Source organism: Loxodonta africana, chromosome 7 (assembly GCF_030014295.1).
Source record: "Loxodonta africana isolate mLoxAfr1 chromosome 7, mLoxAfr1.hap2, whole genome shotgun sequence".
NCBI lineage: Eukaryota > Metazoa > Chordata > Mammalia > Proboscidea > Elephantidae > Loxodonta > Loxodonta africana.
The window spans coordinates 61,034,536-61,056,975 of NC_087348.1; the positions used below are offsets into that span (position 1 = coordinate 61,034,536).

A 22,440-nucleotide genomic window follows, 5' to 3' on the forward strand; every position below is an offset into this window, starting at 1 on the left:
GAGCCCAGATAATTCCAATGAAGATGGTTATGAACTTCTTTTTGGAAAGACAGAAATACAAAAAAATTTGGAAAGTATTTCAGCTTTTTTTTTTCCTCCTTGGGCCCTTCTGTTTATCCATAGTACCTTCCAAAGTAAAAAACAGAAGCAGACAAAACAACAAAAACTATGACCCCCAATTTTCTGGACCCTCCAGCCTTCTTGGAAACCCTGGTGGCATAGCAGTTAAGTGCTACGGCTGCTAACAAAAAGGTCATCAGTTCGAATCCACCAGGCGCTCCTTGGAAGCTCTACGGTGCAGCTCTACTCTGTCCTATAGGGTCGTTATGAGTCGGAATCGACTCAACGGCAGTGGGTGGGTGGGTTTTTTTCCAGCCTTCTTACTTCATGGAATCTGCACCTCTAAATGTGTCAAACATGTAACTTTTTAAAATAAACAAATATATTTATTTTAATGTTTATAAACAAATACAATGACTTAAAAATATTATGAGCACTCATACTCAGAAAAAAATTATATCCACATTTTACTATAAGAATAAACTGAGTTCATGTCAAAATGTAGTTTAAAATTATTACTTTATTTGCTGCATGACTTCGAATATCTTGAGATTTATATACATGTAAACCTCCAAATTTAAGAGCAATTTTCCTGTTTATTCTCCCCAACCCACCTCCCCAAAAAAGTGAAAGGAAGAAAGGAAAAAAAAACAAAAAAACAAGAGTACTTATTTTCCATATTAACACCTTGGCACATAATCACTCATAGGAAATAGATACCTAGGTAAACATTTTGAGGGGATCAAAGCAGGACTGTCACAGTCATTAAACCATACTATCCTTTTTAACATTCTCATCAATTTTTATATGATGCTAAAATAACTAACATACTTGCATTACTACACACAAAAGTAGAAGAGTAAAAATTTGTCTCAAAAAGAAAAACATAATAGTTATAGTGATTTATGGTGGCAGGATGCTTAGCGACTTATGGTGGCAGGTTTGCCATGCTATTTCCCTTAATAAAATTCTTTGATAACATAATAACTACTACCAATTAAAAACAATTCTTAGACAGCTTCTTTCAAAACTGTAAATTTCCTTTTGAATGAGCAGCACAAATTCCTCACCCTCAACTGAAGCCAATCAACAGGGATCCAGGTCCACACATACCACCAGACAGTACAAAATGCCTTTGAAATGAAATGTTTACTTTTGACACAATAGTTTTGAACTTGAAATCGCTTTGCTTTCTCTTAACCTCAGTAGATGGTTTGGGAAAGAGACATTCCTCTTAGCACCCACGGCTGCACCCAGCCTCCCTACCACATACCTCTCTCTGCCATAGAAACAGAGGATTCCTAAGGAAAGGACTCTTCTCCTTTCTCCACCCCTTCTCTCCTTCTTCTCCTCCATCTTCCCTTTTATGGCTGGCTGGATGACTTGGCTAAAAAAAAGGACTTGAAAGCTAGGAGTCATGAGGTGCACCGAAAATAAGGCAGCATTCTATTTCATTAAGACACACCCTTCTTGACGCACACCTCTAAAATCAAGGTTTTGAGGAAGTTTCTGTTTCTCGTGTACAAAGAAAAATTGATTAAGGAAAGGATAAGAGAGGGCATTTGAAAAGAATTCAGTATTTTTTTGCTTTTGCACTTAATATTAAGATATCAAATGCTTCCTGGAATATTCCCGAGAAAAAATAACTATGAGTTTGACTGGAAGAAAAAAAAAAATCTGCCATGCTGATAAATATCAACTTACATTTAGTGGCCAGGTGCTTTTAATTCAGCCCTCCCATAATATTCAGTGGGTTTAACGAGATGAGACAAAATCTACCTGAATCTTTTTCACTCCTGATTTTGGTTAGCACGCTTTCAGGAAAGTGAAACCAAAAAAACCAAACTCATTGCCGTCGAGTCGATTCTGACTCATAGAGACCCTATAGAACGGAGTAGAACTGCCCCATAGAGTTTCCAAAGAGCGCCTGGCGGATTCAAACTGCTGACCTTTTGGTTAGCAGCCGTAGCAATTAACCACTATGCCACCAGAGTTTCCCAGGAAAGTGAAGGATACCTGTATTTCATTTTAAAATCTGTGAAACATGGATAAACTTCTGAGTAGATAATTGAAAGGTGAATACAAAGTATTTGCCAATAACCTTTTAAAAGGATAATATCAACCAATCAGGGAATTACGTACTTATCTAAAAATGATTTCTTTCCTTGGTGGTTTCTTTATGTACTCGAAACACAATACTTGAATTTGTTTGTTTTAAAATTGCAGAGTATAGATAACTTCTTGAGTTAAATTTGCCTTTATTTATTTTACAATCTATCTCTACAAATACTTTTAAGCCATAACAACGAAAGCTTATATCCAATAAACCAATTTCTGTGCTCTCCCTTATTTTTATCAGCACCCAGAATGGAAGCAATACAAGCTGTGTGCAATGTCCAACATCACAGTCACACAGAGGCTAACTTGGCAAGCCAAAGATACAGCATCTTTGGCTTACTTCATGGTAATCTAGACTGTTTTTCTCCCACCATATGAGAAATCATCCTTCAGTAATGAGATAATTTCAAATTACACAAACATATTCATAAAATCTACCCAGTGGGTGATAAAATCAGTACTGCCAATACTGGAGTCATTATCTCATGGTTTTATAAAATTCATAATCCCCAGTTCTATATGCTTAATATTGATCGTTAGTTAATACCATCTGCCATCTACTTAATACTGGCAATTCCACAAAAATTCATTAGTATCAGATGATCAAACACTAGGTTTGTTTGTTTTTTTTTAAACAAATTGTTGACAAAGTTTCTTTTTATGTGTGTGATTAAAAAACACTATTCTTTTGTAACTGAAGGTAATTCGAAACTAGAGATTCAAATGCTATATAATTGGACTGTATCTCTTACTCTATAGTGGTATATTATATATACCACTATATATGTGTGTGTATATTTTTATATTTATATATATATACACATATATATAAACACATATTATGTATATATATACACACATATATACATATACACACATATTTTTGAAGTGAAAGGGCAAGAATAGGTATATATGTATCACAGGCCTGAGTTTGAGAGGAATAATTCAACAAACCATTTGTTTACTTAGCTATCAGTTCTCTTACATCATTCTTGGTTGATTCTCTTTTGGTGTTAAACTCTGGTTGGTGATGAGCTGACAGTTTCTCTAAAACAAGTTGACATTTGAGCTGTTTCATCACATCAAATCAACAGCCAACAATACCACTTCTTGTGTGTCAAAGGCATAGGAAAAGGCACTGAGCGTTGTATGAATTGGTGCATCAATAGGAAAGGTCGTGAACTTATAAAAAAGATTCGAGATTACAGCAACAAAATCACATTTCATAAACAGCTTGTACCTAACCTATACAAATAGCTAATGCTGCAAAGGCTTCATGATGCAAAATAGACATACTCAAAGAAAAATGATTTTAAAAAATATTCAACGATTTTCTAGATTAAGGTCATTAAATTAATCAATATACATTGTCTTGCATTCTTTAAATTCTAAGAAAACACATTTACTTCTCTATAATGCCTTTTGTTTACTTGAAGACCTGAAGCAGTCCAATACCTACGTAATGCAATTTTCCAGATAAGACAATTCAGTCTTGAAACTACTGCTACCAAAATATTATCTTTAAAGAATTGAGTAGTTAGTCCTTTGTTGAAACCTAAAAGTTCAGTCATTTGAAAAGTCAATTCTGCATTTACCTGAAAGGACTATCTGAGATTTTGATGAGTTTAACTTACTCAGGATGATTTCAGGAACAAACCCCTGGCATGATATTTTACCCAATATTCTCTGATATGTGAGTTTTCTTGTGTCGTCTGATTCTGGTTTTTCATTTGCATGTTGAAAAATGGCAGGATCTGTATGGCTTGGTAGGCCTCTATGCTGCCTTCTGTTTTGTCCTAACATTCTTCTTGATATAAAACAACTCAATAGAATACCATGAAAATATGCAGATGCACTGGAGGGTGATGGGATAGCCCAAGTCCAGTATTCCACTCTAAACTGCAACATCCCATGATTTTCCAACATTCTGCTTCCATATTCACTTTTAACAATCATTTACAGAATCTAGTAAACAATATCTGGAAGGCTCAGCCAATGAAACAAACAAGTGGTACTCTTCCAACATTACAAAGTTGGCTTCTATAAAAGTGTACAAAAACTTTGAGTTAGAAAAAAACAAAAAGAAGAAGAGTTAAAATTGACCATGGCTTCTGGCCCCTGGCCCTAAACCCAGAGAAAAAAGTGAAGTGAGGCAGGCAACCAGCTGTTTGCTTGTTATGCTGATTACATTGTTGATTTAGCCAGCTGTACTTTGTTTTCCTGGATCATGACTTCCTTGGCGAAAAGATCAGAATTAAGTCTCAAGTTCTCTTTTAATTTATTGAGCTCAAAGTCGTGAAGGATCTTGACAGTCATTAACTTTTCTCGCTTGATTCTCTCGACAACATCTTTGGGAACATCAGGGATCATCCATGCCAACAAAAATTTAACTAAAAACACAACGTGCTAAAGGAAATATAAAGAAAAATCAAAGACATTATTAGAATTATGCGGTAATATAGAGAGGTGGGAGAAAGATACAAGCTTGTGTGCATGTGTGTGTGCACGTGTGTGTGTGTGTGTGTGTGTGTGTGTGATCTGCCATGGTAGAACGTCTATAATTAATATCTAAAACTAAAAGCTAAAGAAACAGCAACATAAAGTGCTTCACTTTATAATATGGAGATAACTACTAGAACAATGGGTTTAAAAAGTTAAAATGGTTGCCTGAGGAGATCAGGGTTTAAGGATCGGAAGGAATAGTACATACAACTGTTCTTTATTAGCCATGTATAACTATTCGACTTCTAAAATTATTTACATGTACAACTTTGATAAAAATAAATTAAACTGCAGCTGACTGGCATTTGTGCTTGGGTAAGGCTTTTCTATTATTGGGTTTTACAGTGATAGTGTGATTTACATTTATTTCTCTCTCCCCATTAACATTCATATTTTTATTATTTGTAACATTCCATTTATAACTTAGTCAAATACCCCCTCTGCATTATTTATATCTTCTTGCATGTCTTATCTCCATACTTATACTAGATATTTCAGAAGGGAAGACACATAATATTATGAACAGAGCATAGGCTTGGGATGAGATCTACCTGGCACTGAAACCAAGCTCTAATATTACCTGAGTAGCCTCAAGAAAACTACTTAATTTCGCTGAATCTCAGATTCATTAGTCAAAGGAGAATGATAAAGTATAGCTTATAAGGTTGTTATGAGAACGAAATGAGATAATATATACAAAGCCTTAAAATAGCTCTGGAAACCATTTTATAGTAGATATTCAATAAAAATTAGTGGGCTTTATTTCCTGTTCCTGAACTCAAGGGAAGAGGCCATATTTTCCTTCTTTTTCCTGTCTCCGTGATGTCTTCATTCATAGTTAACTGTGTAATAGGCATTTAACACCCATTGTATTGAAAACATCTCTAGGTTGCTTTTTATGACAAGTAATTCTTTCAAAATAATTTATAGGGATAATGTTAAATTTCTCATAAACAGGTACCTTTAGAAATGTCTATCTAAAGACAGAAGAGAGACTAATTGGAATGAAGGTTAAGAAAGGCTTACTTCCATAACTATGATGAAGGTCATCTTGGCGGCAAGGACATGCCAGAATTGCATATTAGGAGAATACTTTGATTCGTGCTCAGGAGGGTATCTGTAATCTCTGTACCTGAAAAATGGAAATAAGTGCAAAAATTAGCTGTAACTTTAACTGGAAGAGACCTAACATAAGTTCTTATTATTTTTATTAAAAGATCCCTTGGAGTTGGCCACAAAAGCCAGGTCACAGGAAGATAACTGCTACTATGAAACTTATTTTTATTTCTTTGTACACTAAAATCACTGCCATATGATACCTATGTTCGGTGTAGATGTAGCAACAGACTTATAAGACAAATTTCTCCCCTGTCCTTCGAAGACAAACTTGAAAAGAGTTTCTCAAATTTACTGTCTCCATTACCTCTGTTCCTACTCTTAGCACACTTGGATCTTTCCATCATTCCACTGGAACCAATTGTCTTCTGTCATTAAATTCAAGAAACATTTTAATCTTCATCTGATCTTTCAAGAATAGGATTTGAAATTGTGGACCACTTCTATTTTTCTGAAACTCTCCTCTGTCGGCTTATCTGACACTGCACTATTTTGCTTTTCTCACCACCTTTCTGGAATTTTCTTAGTGCTCAGCTTTGTGAGCTCTTTGTCATCTTCAGGGTCACTAAATATTGATGTTTTTCCAAGACTTAGTCCAGAGATATCTTCTATCCTGACTTTAAATTCTTTCCTTAAATGATTTCATTCACTTCAATTGCTACTTAAACATAAATTACTAACAACATATATCTGCAGCCATGATTTTCCTTCTGTGTGCCAGAACTGTGCATCCCTGGGCTTACTTAAGATATTGTATGCCTTACCACCTAATACAGTCCTTGTTCTGTACTCCATATATAAGTAAATATCACAATGAATCATGAACAGGACACAACTTAAAAATCATTCTTGACCCCTCATCCCCCACACTCCTGCAAATTTAGGAACTGAGTACATGGTGATTGGAATGAATTTCCTTTTTATACTGAGCTTTTTGAGGGCAAGAGAAATATTGTACCAGTTTTTTAAGAAATCTTCAGTTCCTAATGCCTGAAACAGTAGATGCTCATTATTTGTCAAGGTTTTGTGAGTAGGTGGGAGAAAGAGCAGTCAAAGATTTTTCTTAGAATTCTTCATATAAATTGGCTTCCTCTATTATTATTATTTTTAATCTATGTAAAAAAAATTTATTTTACAGAATAGAAAACTTAGGTTGAGAGAGGTTATATGCTTAAAGTCACAAAGCTGGACAGTCAGAGAAAAGATAAGAGGCTGAGACCCCTGACTTCTAGCCTGGAGTTCTATTACGTCTTTCTATTTCTATTATGTCATTCAGAACCATCATAGTGAATGAGTCAAAAGAAATATTGTTACTTCTTAATTATCTATAAGTGGATAAGCCATTATATAAAATATCCACAACTTACAACTTACTTATCCTATAGTAAAGCTCTCATAAAGCTGTCTGGTCGTCTCATGTGATAGTCAAGACTGATCATTTTATTCAACAGTTAAATTCTAATGTCAATGCCGAAGACAAAAATATGGGCAAAAATTACCCTTAAGATCTCCAAATCCCTCAGAAAATAGCAATAGCCAACAATTACATAATATTTACTGTGCACCAGTATACACACACACACACACACACACACAACCAGACCCATTGCCATCGAGTTGATTCCGACTCACGGTGACCCTAGAAGACAGAATAGAACTGCCTCATACCATTTCCAAGGAGCAGTTGGTGGATTCAAACTGCCAACCTTTTGATATCATACACCTAGGAAGAGTATCAAGGAATCTGACACCAGTGCCCATGCTCTTAAACACTATGGAATGGTTTCTCTGTAGTCAAATATGGAATACGATAATCTTTAAAAAATTTTTTTCTCACTGTGTTGCAACATTTTGCTGTTTCTTTGTTGAAATTCCAGATGAAGCATTTGGTTTAAGGAGCCTTGATGCGTGGAAACAGTAGATTCACAATTTAATTTTACCCTTCCTCCAGGGAAAATACCCTTTAAGTAGGATGACTGGTGAACCGATCATATTATTGTATTGTTATTTCTCTCATCCTATCTCTTTGTTGTGGACATACAGCTAGATTTAAGTAAGTTAAATATACATATAATATGACCATCCTATAAACCCTGGTGGTGTAGTAATTAAGAGCTATGACTGCTACTCAAAAGGTCAGCAGTTGGAATCCACCAGGCACTCCTTGGTGACCCTATGGGACAGTTTTACTCTGTCCTATAGGGTTGTTATAAGTCAGAATCGGCTCGACGACAATATATGCTCTCTATATACTAAATGTTGAGACCAAAGAATATTTGTTAGTAGAGAAATTTTTTCAATTAATTTAGAAAATTAGAAAAAATTCAAAATTGACATTATATTTACTCATAAAGTGTTCTTACTTTGGGGCATTCTACCTTTCATTCAGAGTCATACAATGTGTGAATTCCAGGATTGATGCACTATATTTACTTGGAATTTTTATTGCTCCAAGTAAATCCTTTACATTATGGGAAAAATTAAGAGATTAGGGAAGTAAGGAACACATTTAAAGGGCAAAATTAAAACCTCAACAAACAAAAGGAAACCTGCAAGTGAGGATGCCTCGTTTCTCCGCGGGCGCAGTGCGGTTTGTAAAATCAGCTATCAGGAATACTGACAGGCTGTTATTGATATATCCTTTCAAAGGATCCGTGGCATTTGTTGAGTAGGCATAGAAGTAAACTAAACGGGGAATGATGTCCGATGTAAATGCTACAATGAAGGCCTGAAGGACAAAATGAACAATGGAGAACATGAGCTGCTGATTCAATTTAAACATATCATAGTTGCATATCTTTCAGTTTCATGAGCCACATGGATATTTCAAAATTATTAAAATCCTTTTATAAGCAACTTTCATATACAAGTTTTTGGCCTCAGGAATGATAGCTCACTTACACAGTGTGTGATTACTGGTCCAATATCCCATAGCTGGACAGCGGCTGAGTTGAGAACCGAACCTAGTTGTATCTGCCTCTAAGAACCATGTTTCAATTGCCTTGCTATTTCTTATTCTGTCATAACAGAGTCCTACTATCCTTAAACAAATTCATTTGCTTGGACAAAGTCTGTAAGCTAGGAGTGTGTGTGTGTGTGTGTATGTGCATAGGAGATTGGGGGGAAGGACTATAGAGACAGAAAACCATGTGCCAGTAAATATCTTCAGTAGTGCCATTAATTTCAGTATTTGATTCCATAGGAATGAAATTTTCTCATCATTTTCCAAGTTTTGAAATAGTATAAACAACATATTTATTTTAGGTTAGGTAAGTCACTCTAAAGCCATAGGACTCTAGATTTTTGGTGGTAGACTGTTAAATATCTTTAATATTACATCCATGGCTACTCTGCTTAGGTTTTCTATCACTTATTGAAAACATTTTTGGCAAATTTTATTTTCTAAAGAGTGATAATTTCAAGTAGATTTTAAAATTTATTGAAATAAATAGGTAGAATATAATTTTTTTAAATTTAATCTATACCCTGTAATTCTTTTTTCTTCTTGCTCAACATTGCCAGCATTTTGCCTAAATGCATAAATTATTTGTCTTTTCAAATACTCAACTCATGGTGTACTAACAATTTTATTGTTTTTGTCTTCTTGGTTATTTCTGCATACATCTTTGTTAATTCTTCCTTAGTTTCTTCAGTTATATGCTGAGCTCATGATTTCCAGTCTTCTTTTTTAATAATAAAGTTTTTATAACTACAAGTATTCCTGTAAATGTGGTTTTAGCTGATTCTTAAAGGTTGGTTTTCTTTTTAACTCATCTTACGCTATAATTAATATATATATGAATATAATGAATCTAGAAAAATTGGATGTTGTCAAAAATGAAATGAAATGCACAAAGATCAATATCCTGGGCATTAGTGAACTGAAATGGACTGGTATTGGCTGTTTTGAATCAGACAATCCTATGGTCTATTCTGACAGGAATGAGAAATTGAAGAGGAATGGCGTTGCATTCATCATCAAAAACGACATTTCAACATCTATCCTGAAGTACAAAGCTGTCAGTGATAGGATAATATCCATACACCTACAAGGAAGACCAGTTAATATGACTACTATTCAAATTTATGCAACAACCACTAAGGCCAAAGATGAGGAAACTGAAGATTTTTACCAACTTCTGCAGTCTGAAATTGATCAAATATGCAGTCAGGATGCATTTATAATTACTGAGGATTGGAATGCAAAAGTTGGAAACAAAGAGGAAATATTAGTAGTTGGAAAGTATGGCCTTGGTGATAAGAAACTATACTGGAAAGCACACGATAGGATTTTGCAAGACCAATGATTTATTCATTGCAAATACCTGTTTTCAACAACAAAAAGGCAACTATATATGTGGACTTCACCAGATGGAAAACACAGGAATCAAATCACGTACATCAGTGACAAGAGAGGATGGAGAAGCTCAGTATCATCAATCAGAAGAAGGAAGAACAGGTCATCAATTGCTCATATGCAAGTTTAAGTAGAAGCTGAAGAAAATTAAAACAAGTCCATGAGAACCAAAATATGACCTTGAGTATATCCCAACTGAATTTGGAGAACACCTCAAGAATAGACTTGACACACTGAACACTAATGAACGAAGACCAGACAAGTTATGGAATGACATCAGGACATCATACATGAAGAAATCAAAAGGTCATAAAAAAGACATGAAAGAAAGAAAAAACAAAATGGATATCAGAATAGACTCTGAAACTTGTTCTTGAACATAGGGTAGCTAAAGCAAATGGAAGAAATGATGAAGTAAAAGAGCTGAATGGAAGATTTTAAACAGTGGCTTGAGAAGACAAAGTAAAGTGTTACAATAAAATGTGCAAAGACTGGGAATGAGAACACCAAAAGGAAAGAACACACTCAGCATTGCTCAAGCAAAGGATTTTATGGGCAAAATATTGAATGACCCAGGAAGCATCAAAGAAAATGGAAGGAATACACAGAGTCACTGTACCAAAAAAAAATCGGTCGACATTCAACCATTTCAGGAGGTAGCGTATAATCAAGAACCGGTGGTACTGAAGGAAGAAGTTCAAGCTGCGCCGAAGGCAATGGCATAAAACAAGGCTCCAGGAATTGATGGAATAATAATTAAGATGTTTCAACAAACGGATGCAACGTTAGAGGTAGTGACTCATCTATGCCAAGAAACTTGGAAGACAGCTATCTGGCCAGCCAACTGGAAGAGATCCACATCTGTGCCTATTCCAAAGAAAGGTGATCCAACTGAATGCCAAAATTATCCAACGATGCCATTAATATCACATGCAAGTAAAATTTTCCTGAGGATAATTCAAAAATCGTTGCAGTAGTACATCAACAGGGAACTGCTTGAAATTCAAGCTGGATTCAGAAGAGGACATGGAACAGGGGCTATCAGTACTGATGTGAGATGGATCTTGGCTGAAGGCAGAGAATACCAGAAAGATGTTTACCTGTGTTTTATTGACTATGCAAAGGCATTTGACTGTGTGAATCATAACAATTTATGGATAACATTGCAAAAAATGGGAATTCCAGAAAACTTAGTTGTGCTCATGTGGAACCTGTACATAGGCCAAGAGGCAGTCTTTCAAATAGAACAAGGGAATCCTGTGTGGTTTAAAATCAAGAAAGGTGTGCATCAGGGTTTTATTCTTTCACCATACGTATTTAATCTGTATGCTGAGCAAATAATCCAAAAAGCTGGATTATATGAAGTAAAATGTGGCATCAGGATTGGTAGAGAGCTCATTAATAACCTGGAATATGCAGATGACACAACGTCCCTTGCTGAAAGTGAAGACCATTTGAAGTACTTCTGATGAAGATCAAAGACTATAGCCTTCAGTATGGATTACACATCAACATAAAGAAAACTAAAATCCTCACAACTGGACCAATAAGCAACAGGATGATAAATGGAGAAAAGACTGAAGTTGTCAAGGATTTCATTTTACTTGGATCCACAGTCAGTGCCCATAGAAGTAGCATTGGGCAAATCTGCTGCAAAAGATCTCTTTAAAGAGTTCAAAAGCAAAGATGTCACTTTGAGGAGTAAGGTGAGGCTGACCCAAGCCATGGTATTTTCAATTGCCTCATATGCACAAGAAAGCTGGACAATCAATAAGGAAGAATGAAGAAAAACTGATGCCTTTGAATTACTGGCAGTGGTAAAGAAGAACGAATATATTATGGGCTTCCAGAAGAACGAATTAAGTCTGTCTTGGAAGAAATACAGCCAGAATACTCCTTGGAAGAGAGGATGACGAGACTTCATCCTCAGGTGCTTAGGACGTGTTACCAGGAGGGATCAGTCCCTGGAGAAGAACATCATGCTTGGTAAGGTAGAGGGTCAGCAAAAGAGAGGAAGACCTTCTAGGAGCTGGATTGACACAGTGGCTGCAACGATGGGCTCAAATATAGCAATGGTTGTGAGGCTGGCACAGGACTGGGCAGTGTTTCATTGTTGTACATAGGATTACTGTGAGTCAGAAGTGACTTGACGGCATGTAACAACAACACCACCCTGTAATTAAGGAGTCCTGGTGGCGTAATGGTTAAACATTCAGCTGCTAAGCAAAAGGTCAGCACTTCGAATCCTCCTGCTGTTCCTTGGAAACCCTGGGGGGCAGTCCTACTCTGTCCTACAGAGTTGTTACAAGTTGGGATTGACTCAATGGCAACAGGCTTGGTTTTGACATGTGGCACAGTGGTGAAGAGCTCGGTGGCAATGGGAAGTTCAGCACATCAAACCCACCAGCAGCTCCGCAGGAGGAAAGACCTGGCCTTCTGCTCCTGTAAAGATGACAGCTTAGGAAACCCTATGAGGCAGTTCCACTCTATCCTATAGGGTCACTATGAGTTGGGATTGACTCGATGGCACAACAACATGCTATAATTTCAACTTTGTCTCCTCTTTATACAGAGCTTACATAGAAGAGTGACTTTAAGTGATTAGATTTTTGTTTTAATTCCATTATTATCAATTTCTATTTTTAAAACATTTGTTTAGGCGAATGTGTACTATAAAATTTCTACTTTGAAAATTTATTTAGCTTATCATTTTTAAATAAATGCTCCATAAACATAACATGTAAATATTGTATAGTCTCTGCTTGCAATACATACATATATCTATATACAATAAACCCGTAAACCTGTTACCATCAGGTTGATTCCAACTCATGGCAACCCTATAGGACTGAGTAGAACTGCCCCATAGGGTTTCCAAGGAGCAGCTGGTGGATTCAAACTGCGAGCATTTTGGTTAGCAGCCGTAGCTCTTAACTACTGAGCTACCTGGGTTCCAGTTATATACAATAAATACACATTATTCAAATCCTTTATGTCAGCACTTATTTTCTGTTTACTTTGTCACACACTATGGAACGTGTGTTATGATATTTTAATGAGGATGGTTTTACAAATTTTCCTTGTATTTCTAGGGTTTGTGTGTCATAGATTTCTCTGAGCTGTTTAGTGACTAAAAGTTCAGGAATGTTTTATATTTATGGACTGTCACTGTGATGAAATCAATGTTATAAAGATGAGTTGAGCATCACTCACATCTCTCCATCCCCCAGGAAACAAAACGCAGTACAGTCACCTCACTGAAATAGGTCTACTTACATTAGTTGCGACGGAAAGGACAGCCATTCCATAAAGAATGTCTTGCCAAACTCCTATGCTATGAGCTTTGGAAGCTACAGGTCTCCTGTACTGAGTAGTAAGTTTCCAGGCATCAACTCGAATCTCTATAATATTGTTCAGAAGAGCAAGAAGAGGAGCCAGAGGAAAAGAAGCCACAAATAATGTAACAAATCCAAATTGGATAACTGTAGAGAAGAAAAAAGGGCAAAAACTTATTACTGTGGGGGTTGGGGGGGGGAAGCAGGAACAGTCTGCCACTTCCTTCAGTTTGGAGGGATCTTCGGCAGCGGAAACACTCCAGGCCTCTTGCCATCTGCCCAACTCCTCCTCCCCACAGGAAGTAGAGTGACATATTAGTTTGCAGGAATTGGAAGAAAGAAGTGGGCATGCATAGCTCACCTTTTTCATTGCTTTTCGTTTTGAGATCTACTTGTATGAAGAAAGGATCTGTTTTTCTTTGCTTTTCATTAGGGCCCAAGTTTAGGTCTATGGTGGTCTAGTCTTTACATTTATATATTAACACATCTGTGGAGTAATCAGGTTCTTCTATCTTGCTAAACTATGTGATTTTTGGGACAGGGATGATGACTTATTCTTTTATACATTTCCAGTACTCTGCATGTGCTGAGCACTTAAAGGTGCTAAACTATGAGCATTATTAATTTGAAGCAGCCAAGAGATGAAAAGACAGTGCAAAATGAGATATCTGAGTATAATAAATGGATCAAGAATAAGAAAATGAATTGTCTAAAGAAAATCAGAAACAACTTACATATGAGCAAAACAAATATACATTCTCTAGAATGAGGTATTTTTTAAGGTCCTGATCCTCTAACTATCTTGACATCTTTCTAAATAAGTGTTACTTTCTTCATTAACAATAGGAATGTTATGTGTCTGTGTGAGCAGGCTTCTTTCCACATTCTTCTTTTGTTTACAGCAATGCTTGGGGTAAAAGAACTAGCAGTTTGAACTTCCCTAAGGGTAAAAAAAAAAAAAAGGCTGACGGAAAAACAATAAGACACTTAAAAATGGCTTTTGACTAAAGGGGGCGGGAAACCTACCCAATCTTCCACTAGTTCTATTTTTAGATGAATCTTGAATGGCTCTGGATTTCATCCTTTCTCATAAGACTGGGTCAGTCCTGTTATCCACTAAACCAAGTGAACAAACATGTACAGAATGCCTCCTCTACTTCCTTCTCTACTAAACTAAGAGATAAGAAATGAAGAGGAATCACTGCATAGAATGCATCCCTGAGCAGTGGAAATGGTTAACATGCTCAGCTGCTAAACAGAAGGTTGGAGGTTCAAGTTCATTTAGAGGTGCCTCGGAAGAAAGGCCTGGCAATCTATTTCTGAAAAGTCAGCCATTGAAAATCCTACCTACGGAGCACTGTTCTACTTTAACACACTTGGGGTTGCTGTGAGTAAGAATCGACTCAATAATAACTGGTAGTTTTTTGTTTTGTTTTGTTTTGGTATTTTTTATGGATTGAATTGTGTTCCTCCAAAATATCTGTCAACTTGGCTAGTCCATGATTCCCAGTATTGTGTGATTGTTCACCATTTTGTCATCCAATGTGATTTTCCTATGTGTTGTAAATCCTACCTCTTATGATGTTAATTAGCAGGATTGGAGGCAGTTATATTAATGAGGCAGGACTCAATCCACAAGACTAGGTTGTGTTTTAAGTTGATCTCTTTTGAGATATAAAAGACAGAAGCAAGCAGAGAGACATGGGGACCTCAAACCACCAAGAAAATAGCGCCAGGAGCAGAGTGCGTACTTTGGACCTGGGATCCCTGCGCTGAGAAGCTCCTCAACCAGGGAAGATTGATGACAAGGCCCTTCCCCCAGATCTGACAGAGAGAGACAGCCCTCCCCTGAAGCTGGCACCCTGAATTCCGATTTCTAATCTCCTAGACTGTGAGAGAATAAGCTTCTCTTTGTTAAAGCCACCCACTTGTGGTATTTCTGTTATAGCAGCACTAGATAACTAAGACAGAATTGAATAAAAACAGCATCAGCTTTGCACCAAACCGCTCTAGGTTGAAGTCACAGATTTCTGCTCAAAATCCATGTAGTCCATGGCAGATTAATTAACCTATTCAAGTCTAAGTTTTCTCAAATATAAAAAAAAAAAAAAATTTTTTTTTTTTTTTTTTTTTAGTAATTCCTACTTGGCAGAATTGTTCCCGGATTAGTTCCCAGGTTGTTCCCATAAAGCATCCAAAATAAACTCTTAGTTGTACAGCAATAAATGGTAGTGAAACTCATTATGAAACCTTGATTTCATCTTTCAATTTAGTAATAATCTGATGCATTTATGTACAAATTCATTGAAAACATAATTAATTATAATTTACAACCCCCAAAATTAAGGACTACCTAAGTTTATATAGTAGAACATCTTTCTGTCCTAAATTTACCGATTTTAATCCAGGTAGTATAGATAAGTATTATACTGGGGAATCATGAAAAATGCCAGGTTCATCTCATTCATTCCACCATTATTTTATGGGCCTTGAAAATAAATTGCCTTCCTTAATTCCATCAGATGAACAGAAAAGGTTTAGAGGAAAGACTCTGCGTAGACTATACAAGAAGTCTGAAGCATTATTGCTCCGGTATTTCCACCTCAAGATCTCTCCTATGTTCAGTCCCTGGACTATTTCATGCATTTCTTGAGTTCAGTTTAGGTTTCCCTTACAGGCTTTTAGCCTTCTTTTCATACTGAAAGTAAATGACATATACTAAATGTATGTCAGACCCTGAAAATGCTTTTCAATGTATTCTCCCTCTCAGCTAATCACAGGGGCAGACAAAAGGATATATAGCCATTGAAGGTCATTTGAGGCAGGAGTTAAAAAGTGAACCTTACTTGCTTTAGTTCAACGATATTAACATTTCAGGAAATAGTGAACCAATTTCCATATTGGTACACCTATCTCTTCAGCCATCATCCAATGATTTATTGAATACCTACTATATGCAAAGCACAAAAACATATTAAGTGCTGAAAAGCACTTATTTTGCTCAGTCCAACTCTGCGTTTCAGGGCAGTGGATGGAAATTACCTGTTTCTAAGTACTCATAGAATAGACCAAGGTTTCCAAAAGATTCCAGGTCATGATCCTGCTCCCAGCGACTGTACAACTTCTCAGAGTTGGTCCGAGTTTTTCGGCGTCTCCACCAATTCAATGCAAGGCTGTTGGAAGTGAAAGAAGTAAATACATGAAATAGAGTTAAAGAGAAAGAGGTCAGAGAATTGGAATTATATATCTAGAAACTGGAGTCAGAGAGGTTAAGTGTAAATTAAGATCACAGACTAAGTAGAAATATGAGTAAAGCTAACATCCAAGTCAAAATCTAGCGTTCTCTTCACAACACTTGCTGTGTCATGAGTTCTTTATTCAGAAAATTAATAAGACAATACCAACTCTCTCCAAAGAAATATATTTACTCAGAGTTCTAAGTGAAGAACATGCAGAAGAGGGGGATCAGCCCTAGAAGTGCTTTTTTTCCAATTGAATTTATTAGACTTTAGGCTTTGATGATACTTAGAAGAGGTATTATACTTGGGTTATTCAAGAAAATGGGACATTGGTTATAACAGAAAATGTACGAGAAGGACAATATAGAAGCTTATCTAAGATGTGAAAATAGATGCAATGATCTCAAGCAAAATAAGAACTAATTAAATTTCATACTACATAACAATATAATACGTGATGATAAAGTTTGATTGATTTGAGGAATGCAAGGGTTCTTTAATATTAATCAATCAGTGTAATGGACCACATTAACAGATTTAAGGATAAAAAGATAAAATCATCTCAGTTGATACAGAAAAAAAGCATTTGATGGATTTCAAACATCTATTCAAAATCTACTTATTACAAAAACCTAAGAATAGAAGTAAATTAACTCAATCTGATCAAAAGAATCTACCAAAAACCTGGAATAAACATTATTCTTAATAAGGAAAAGTTAGAAGCATTCCCATTAAAATTAAAAACAAAATAAGAGTGTACATGATCACATTTAATATTCTACTGGAGATCTTAACAGCACAATAAGATGAAAGAATCAAACAAATAAAGAAATAACTAAAGCCAAAATAATTGGAAATGATAATAAAATTATCATTATTCACAATTATATGATTACCTAAATAGAAAATGCAAATGAATTTAGACAAAAGCTATTAGAAATAATAATAGAAATGTATCAAGGTGACTGCCTATAAGATCAATTATTTTTCATTCTTATATACTCAGAGCAGCCCTGATGGCACAGTGGTTAAGCGCTCAGACTGCTAACGACAAGACTGGCAGTTTGAATCCACCAGCCACTCCTTGGAAACCCTACGGGGCAGTTCTGCTCTGTTCTGTAGGGTTGCTATGAGTCGGAATCAACTTCACAGCAAGGGAGTTTATATACCAACAATAGCTAGTTAGAAAGCACAGTTTTTAAAATGATAGCATCTAAAAGGGCAAATAAAAAGTACCTAGAAATGGATTTGACAGAAGATTTGTAAGACATATATGCAGAAATTTAAAACTTTCCTTTATTTAATGCCAATAACCAAACCAAACCAAACTATTGCCATATAAAGTCCTAAGTAAAATGTTCATGCATAAGAAGACTTGGTATAATAAAACATGTTGATTATTTTTTAATTGATTTATAGATTCAATTTCAATCAAAATACTTTTTTCCATGTAAAATCTGATAAAATATTTCTAAAATTTGTACAAAAAGACAAAAGCCAAAGGACAGTCTAAATATTTCTACAGAAGAATAAGATGGAAAAACTTGCCCTAACATATATCAAGACATATTACAAAAAGCCAGTAAGCCAGTGCCGTCGAGTCGATTCCGACTCATAGCGACCCTACATACCACAAAGCTATATTAAATAAGAGAGTGTAGTATGGGTGTGGAGTCAATGATATGGTCTACTATGCCAGGAATGACAATTTGAAGAGGAATGGCAGTGTAGTCACCATCAAAAAGAACATTTCAGGATATATCCTGAAGTACAACATTGTCAGTGATAGGACAATATCCCTATGCCTACGCGGAAGGCTAGTTAACACAGCTATAATTCAAATTTACGCACCAACCCCTAAGGCCAAAGATGAAGAAACTGAAGTTTTTACCAACTTCTGCAGCCTAAAATTGATCGAACGTATAGTCAGGATGCACTGATAATTACTGGTGATTGGAATGCAAAAGTTGGAAACCAGCAAGGATTGGCAGTTGGAAAATATGACCTTGGTGATACCAATGATGGTGGAGACTGCGTGATAGAATTTTGCAAAGTCAATAACTTTTTCACTGCAAAAACCTTTTTCAATGACATAAATGGTGACTATACACATAGACTTCACCAGATAGAATACACAGGAATCAAACTGACTACGTATGTGGAAAGAGATGATGGAAAAGCTCAATATCATCAGTAAGAACAAGTCCAGGGGCCGGCTGCAGAAGAGACCATCAGTTGTTCATATGCAATTTCAAGTTGAAGCTGAAGAAAATTAGAGCAAGTCCAAGAGAGCCAAAGTATGACCTTGCGTATATCCCACCTGAATTTAGAGACCATCTCAAGGATAGATTTGATGCATGAACACTAATGACCGAAGACCAGACAAATTGTGGAATGACATCAAGGACATCATACATGAAGAAAGAAAGAGGTCATTAAAAAGAAATGAAAGACCAAAATGGATGTTGGAAGAGACTCTGAAACTTGTTCTTGAACACCGAGTAGCTAAAGCAAATGGAAGAAATGATGAAGTAAAAGAGCTGAAAAGAAGATTTCAAAGGGCGACTTGAGAAGACAAAGTATTATATGACCTGTGCAAAGACCTGGGAATAGAAAAATAAAAGAGAAGAACACACTCAGCATTTCTCAAGTTGAAAGAACTGAAGAAAAAAATCAAGCCTTGAGTTGCAATACTGAAAGAGTCTATGGGGAAAATATGAAACAACGCAGGGAGCATCAAAAAAAAGGTGGAAGGAATACACAGAGTTACTATACCAAAAAAAAAAAACTGGTCGACATTTAATCATTTCAGGATGTAGCATATGATCAGGAACTGATGGTACTGAAGGAAGAGGTCCAAGCTTAACTGAAAACATCAGTGAAAAACAAAGCTCCACGAATTGATGGAATATCATTTGAGATATTTCAACGACCAGATGCAGCACTGGAAGTGCTCATTCTTCTCACTCAAATAAACTGTTAACGCTAATTGACTTGATTAAATTTTTCTTTTTGGCAGTTTTGACAACTATTACCCCCATTTACCAGTTTCTCTAAAGTTGGTTCTTACTCATGGTGACCCCATGTGACTGAGAGTAGAACTGGGCTCTATAGGGTTTTCAATGGCTCATTTTTCGGAAGTAGATTGTCAGTATTTTCTTCTGAGGTGCCTCCGGGTGGACTGAACTTCTACCCTTTTGGTTAGCAGCTGAGTGAGTTAACCACTACACCACCCAGGGAATTAGTCAATTACCCTTTAAAGAGTCCTGCCCAACACTTAGTCCTGCAATGTCAGCATCAGCAGTCTGTGCACACAGTGAGGAGTGAGTCTCTGTATTAGCCTGTCTCTCTTGCTTCTGAGGTAGTGGTTTGCTCTATGACCTCAGTTCTCCGATGGATCTAAAAAAAGTTGCTGATTTTTAGATTTTCAACCTTTCCTTTTGAGGAAGAGAGAGGATTACTTCCAAGCTCTTTACATACTAGACTGGACACTGAAAGTTCATCCTACAAATTGTGAGACAAAACTCATGAAGGGACCACCATAAGGTTGAGCCTCTAGGGTTTTTATCTCTCCAGCTAGACTACAATTCAGTCTCCAGCAATTAATCAGTAACACTTTTAAGTGTTTCTATGAGTTGTTGGCTCCAGGGGTGAGCTTTTGCTCCTAGTAAGATGTGATTCTATGTATTTGCCTGTCTCTCCAGTTTTCAGGGTTGTTTACCCTGTGACCTCAATTATCTGATGCATCTAAAAAGAGCTGTTGATTTTCAATTTGTTTAGCTTTTTTCTTGGTGTGAGGATGGCAGTGATAACTTCCAAGCTCTTTTCATGCCAGATTTTAAAATTGTCTATCTTTGCTATTCTGTAGTTTAACCATAAAGTACCTGGATGTGAATTTACTTTCCTTTATCTTGCATCTTATTCTGAGTTTATTTTTGTTCCTGGAACTCATGTTTTCCTTCATGTTTGGAAACTTTTTAGCAATCACCTATTTAAATTTTCTTTCCTCCACCATTTACTCAATTCTCTTTTTCTAGAACTACTGGGTTAATGGAAAGCCTCTCAATCTAGCCTCCTGTCACTAATTTTTTTTTTTTTTAATCTCTTTATCTCTCTATTGCACTATAGAATGTGAGGGTTTCTCAGTACTATTTTCCAATTCACTAATTCATTCTTCAACTGTCCAGTCAAGGGCTCATCCCATCTATTGTATTTTCAAGTTAACATAATGTTTTTCATTTATAAGACTTCTAATTGATTCTTTTCCGTATCAGCTTGTTCTTATTTTTCTGCTTGTTTTCATTTAATTATTTATTGGTCATTTTTAAAGAAAGTATCACCTCCACTATTTGTCCTTAATATTCTCAACATAATTGTTTTACAGGCTTTGCCAGAATCTTCTATAAAATGAACTTCTGCTGGAGTAAGTTAACTTTCTGATAATTGATCTTGGTAGCAGCTTCATTAGCATTGAGTCTCATCAGTTTTTTCTTTTTTAAAATTTTGCTTTGCAGCCAGGCTCACATTGACTTTTTTAATTTGCTTGTTTCCCTTCTACTTGACTTTGTCTCTCTATGCATAACTCTCCTCCATCTTGTGTTTGGTTTAGGAATTACCTCCATTTTGCTCTTTTGTTTTTCACTTTAGAACTAAGACTTAAAGTAACAGTTTAGAGTTATTTCCTTGAAGTAATATTGGGGATGTGGTAGATTCAATCACGAAGCTAGAAGAAGGCTTGGCTCAGTTACTGTTTCTTAAGATTAAGTCCATGTTCTTCCTTTGTTAGCACACGAAATAGAATCTCAGGCAGCACTATGGAACTGTGTGTGTTATGGGTGGGAAGGGGAAGGAAGGTGTTCAATCTTATGAATGAGTGAGAATCAACCCAGTCCCTGGCTTTAAGTACAGTTACCTAGCCAATCCCCATCTCAGTGGAGCACCTTCAGTCAACTTTATCCTATGGGTGCCAAACTCTGATACTGTCATTTCCTAACTAGAATCCCGGTAAGATCATAAGCTTATGACTTTATGATTCTATTTCTTTCTATCCATGAAGATGGTCATCTTATATTTGAGACCAACTGCCATTTTAATTTTCTTTTTGTATTATGTATTCATTATTGCCAGGCTCTTCGAGCAGACAGCAATTCCTTCACATATTGAGCTGGAGGTTCTCAAGCATTTCACAGACAACCAATTTTTATTCCTAGACGCTTCTATGACCCAGGAATACTTTTACAAAGAGGATTCAAGTTTTAGTGATCCTGAGAAACAATACGTAACATGTAGAATACTCTACAGGGGTTATTTCAATTTCCTAGTGAAATCTTCAGAGGAGAGGAGAATAATGATCTTTCCCTAAACTTGATTCAAACAATAGAGACACGCGTTTCAAAGCCTATATTACCTTAATGTATTCATAACTGATGATTAAAAGAAGAGGGTTTGTTGGCTTAAACATTTGCTATAAAGGCACCATGATAATCAAAGAAGCCCATCTTCTTCCAGAGAAAATCTATCACGGTTATTTAAACAAAAAACTCATAAGTCATACATACGGATAAATGGCTTCTTTAACGTTTCCAAATATCTGTTTCCCAAACATTATGATGGTCAACTGAGTCGTCAATTCTATTAGGCAGCCTGCAGGATCACACTAGTCAGCAACAAGAGGGGGGTAAAAAAAAGAAGTGAATGATGAAAGATGAACTTT

At 36.1% G+C, this 22,440-nt stretch overlaps 1 protein-coding gene across 1 annotated transcript in view; it reads right to left on the bottom strand.

Annotated features, from left to right (window-relative positions):
* Positions 1-3,009: 3,009 nt before the first annotated feature.
* ANO5 (anoctamin 5) overlaps positions 3,010-22,440 on the bottom strand; it is a 115,942-nt gene continuing 96,511 nt past the window's right edge. The window contains exons 15-20 of the mRNA XM_064289447.1: positions 22,286-22,383; positions 16,531-16,661; positions 13,430-13,635; positions 8,346-8,524; positions 5,707-5,812; positions 3,010-4,584 (exon numbers count right to left, since the gene is read on the bottom strand). Coding sequence (XP_064145517.1) covers positions 4,363-4,584; positions 5,707-5,812; positions 8,346-8,524; positions 13,430-13,635; positions 16,531-16,661; positions 22,286-22,383 — 942 coding nt within the window. The 3' untranslated portion in view covers positions 3,010-4,362. The remainder of the gene's footprint in view (positions 4,585-5,706; positions 5,813-8,345; positions 8,525-13,429; positions 13,636-16,530; positions 16,662-22,285; positions 22,384-22,440) is intronic.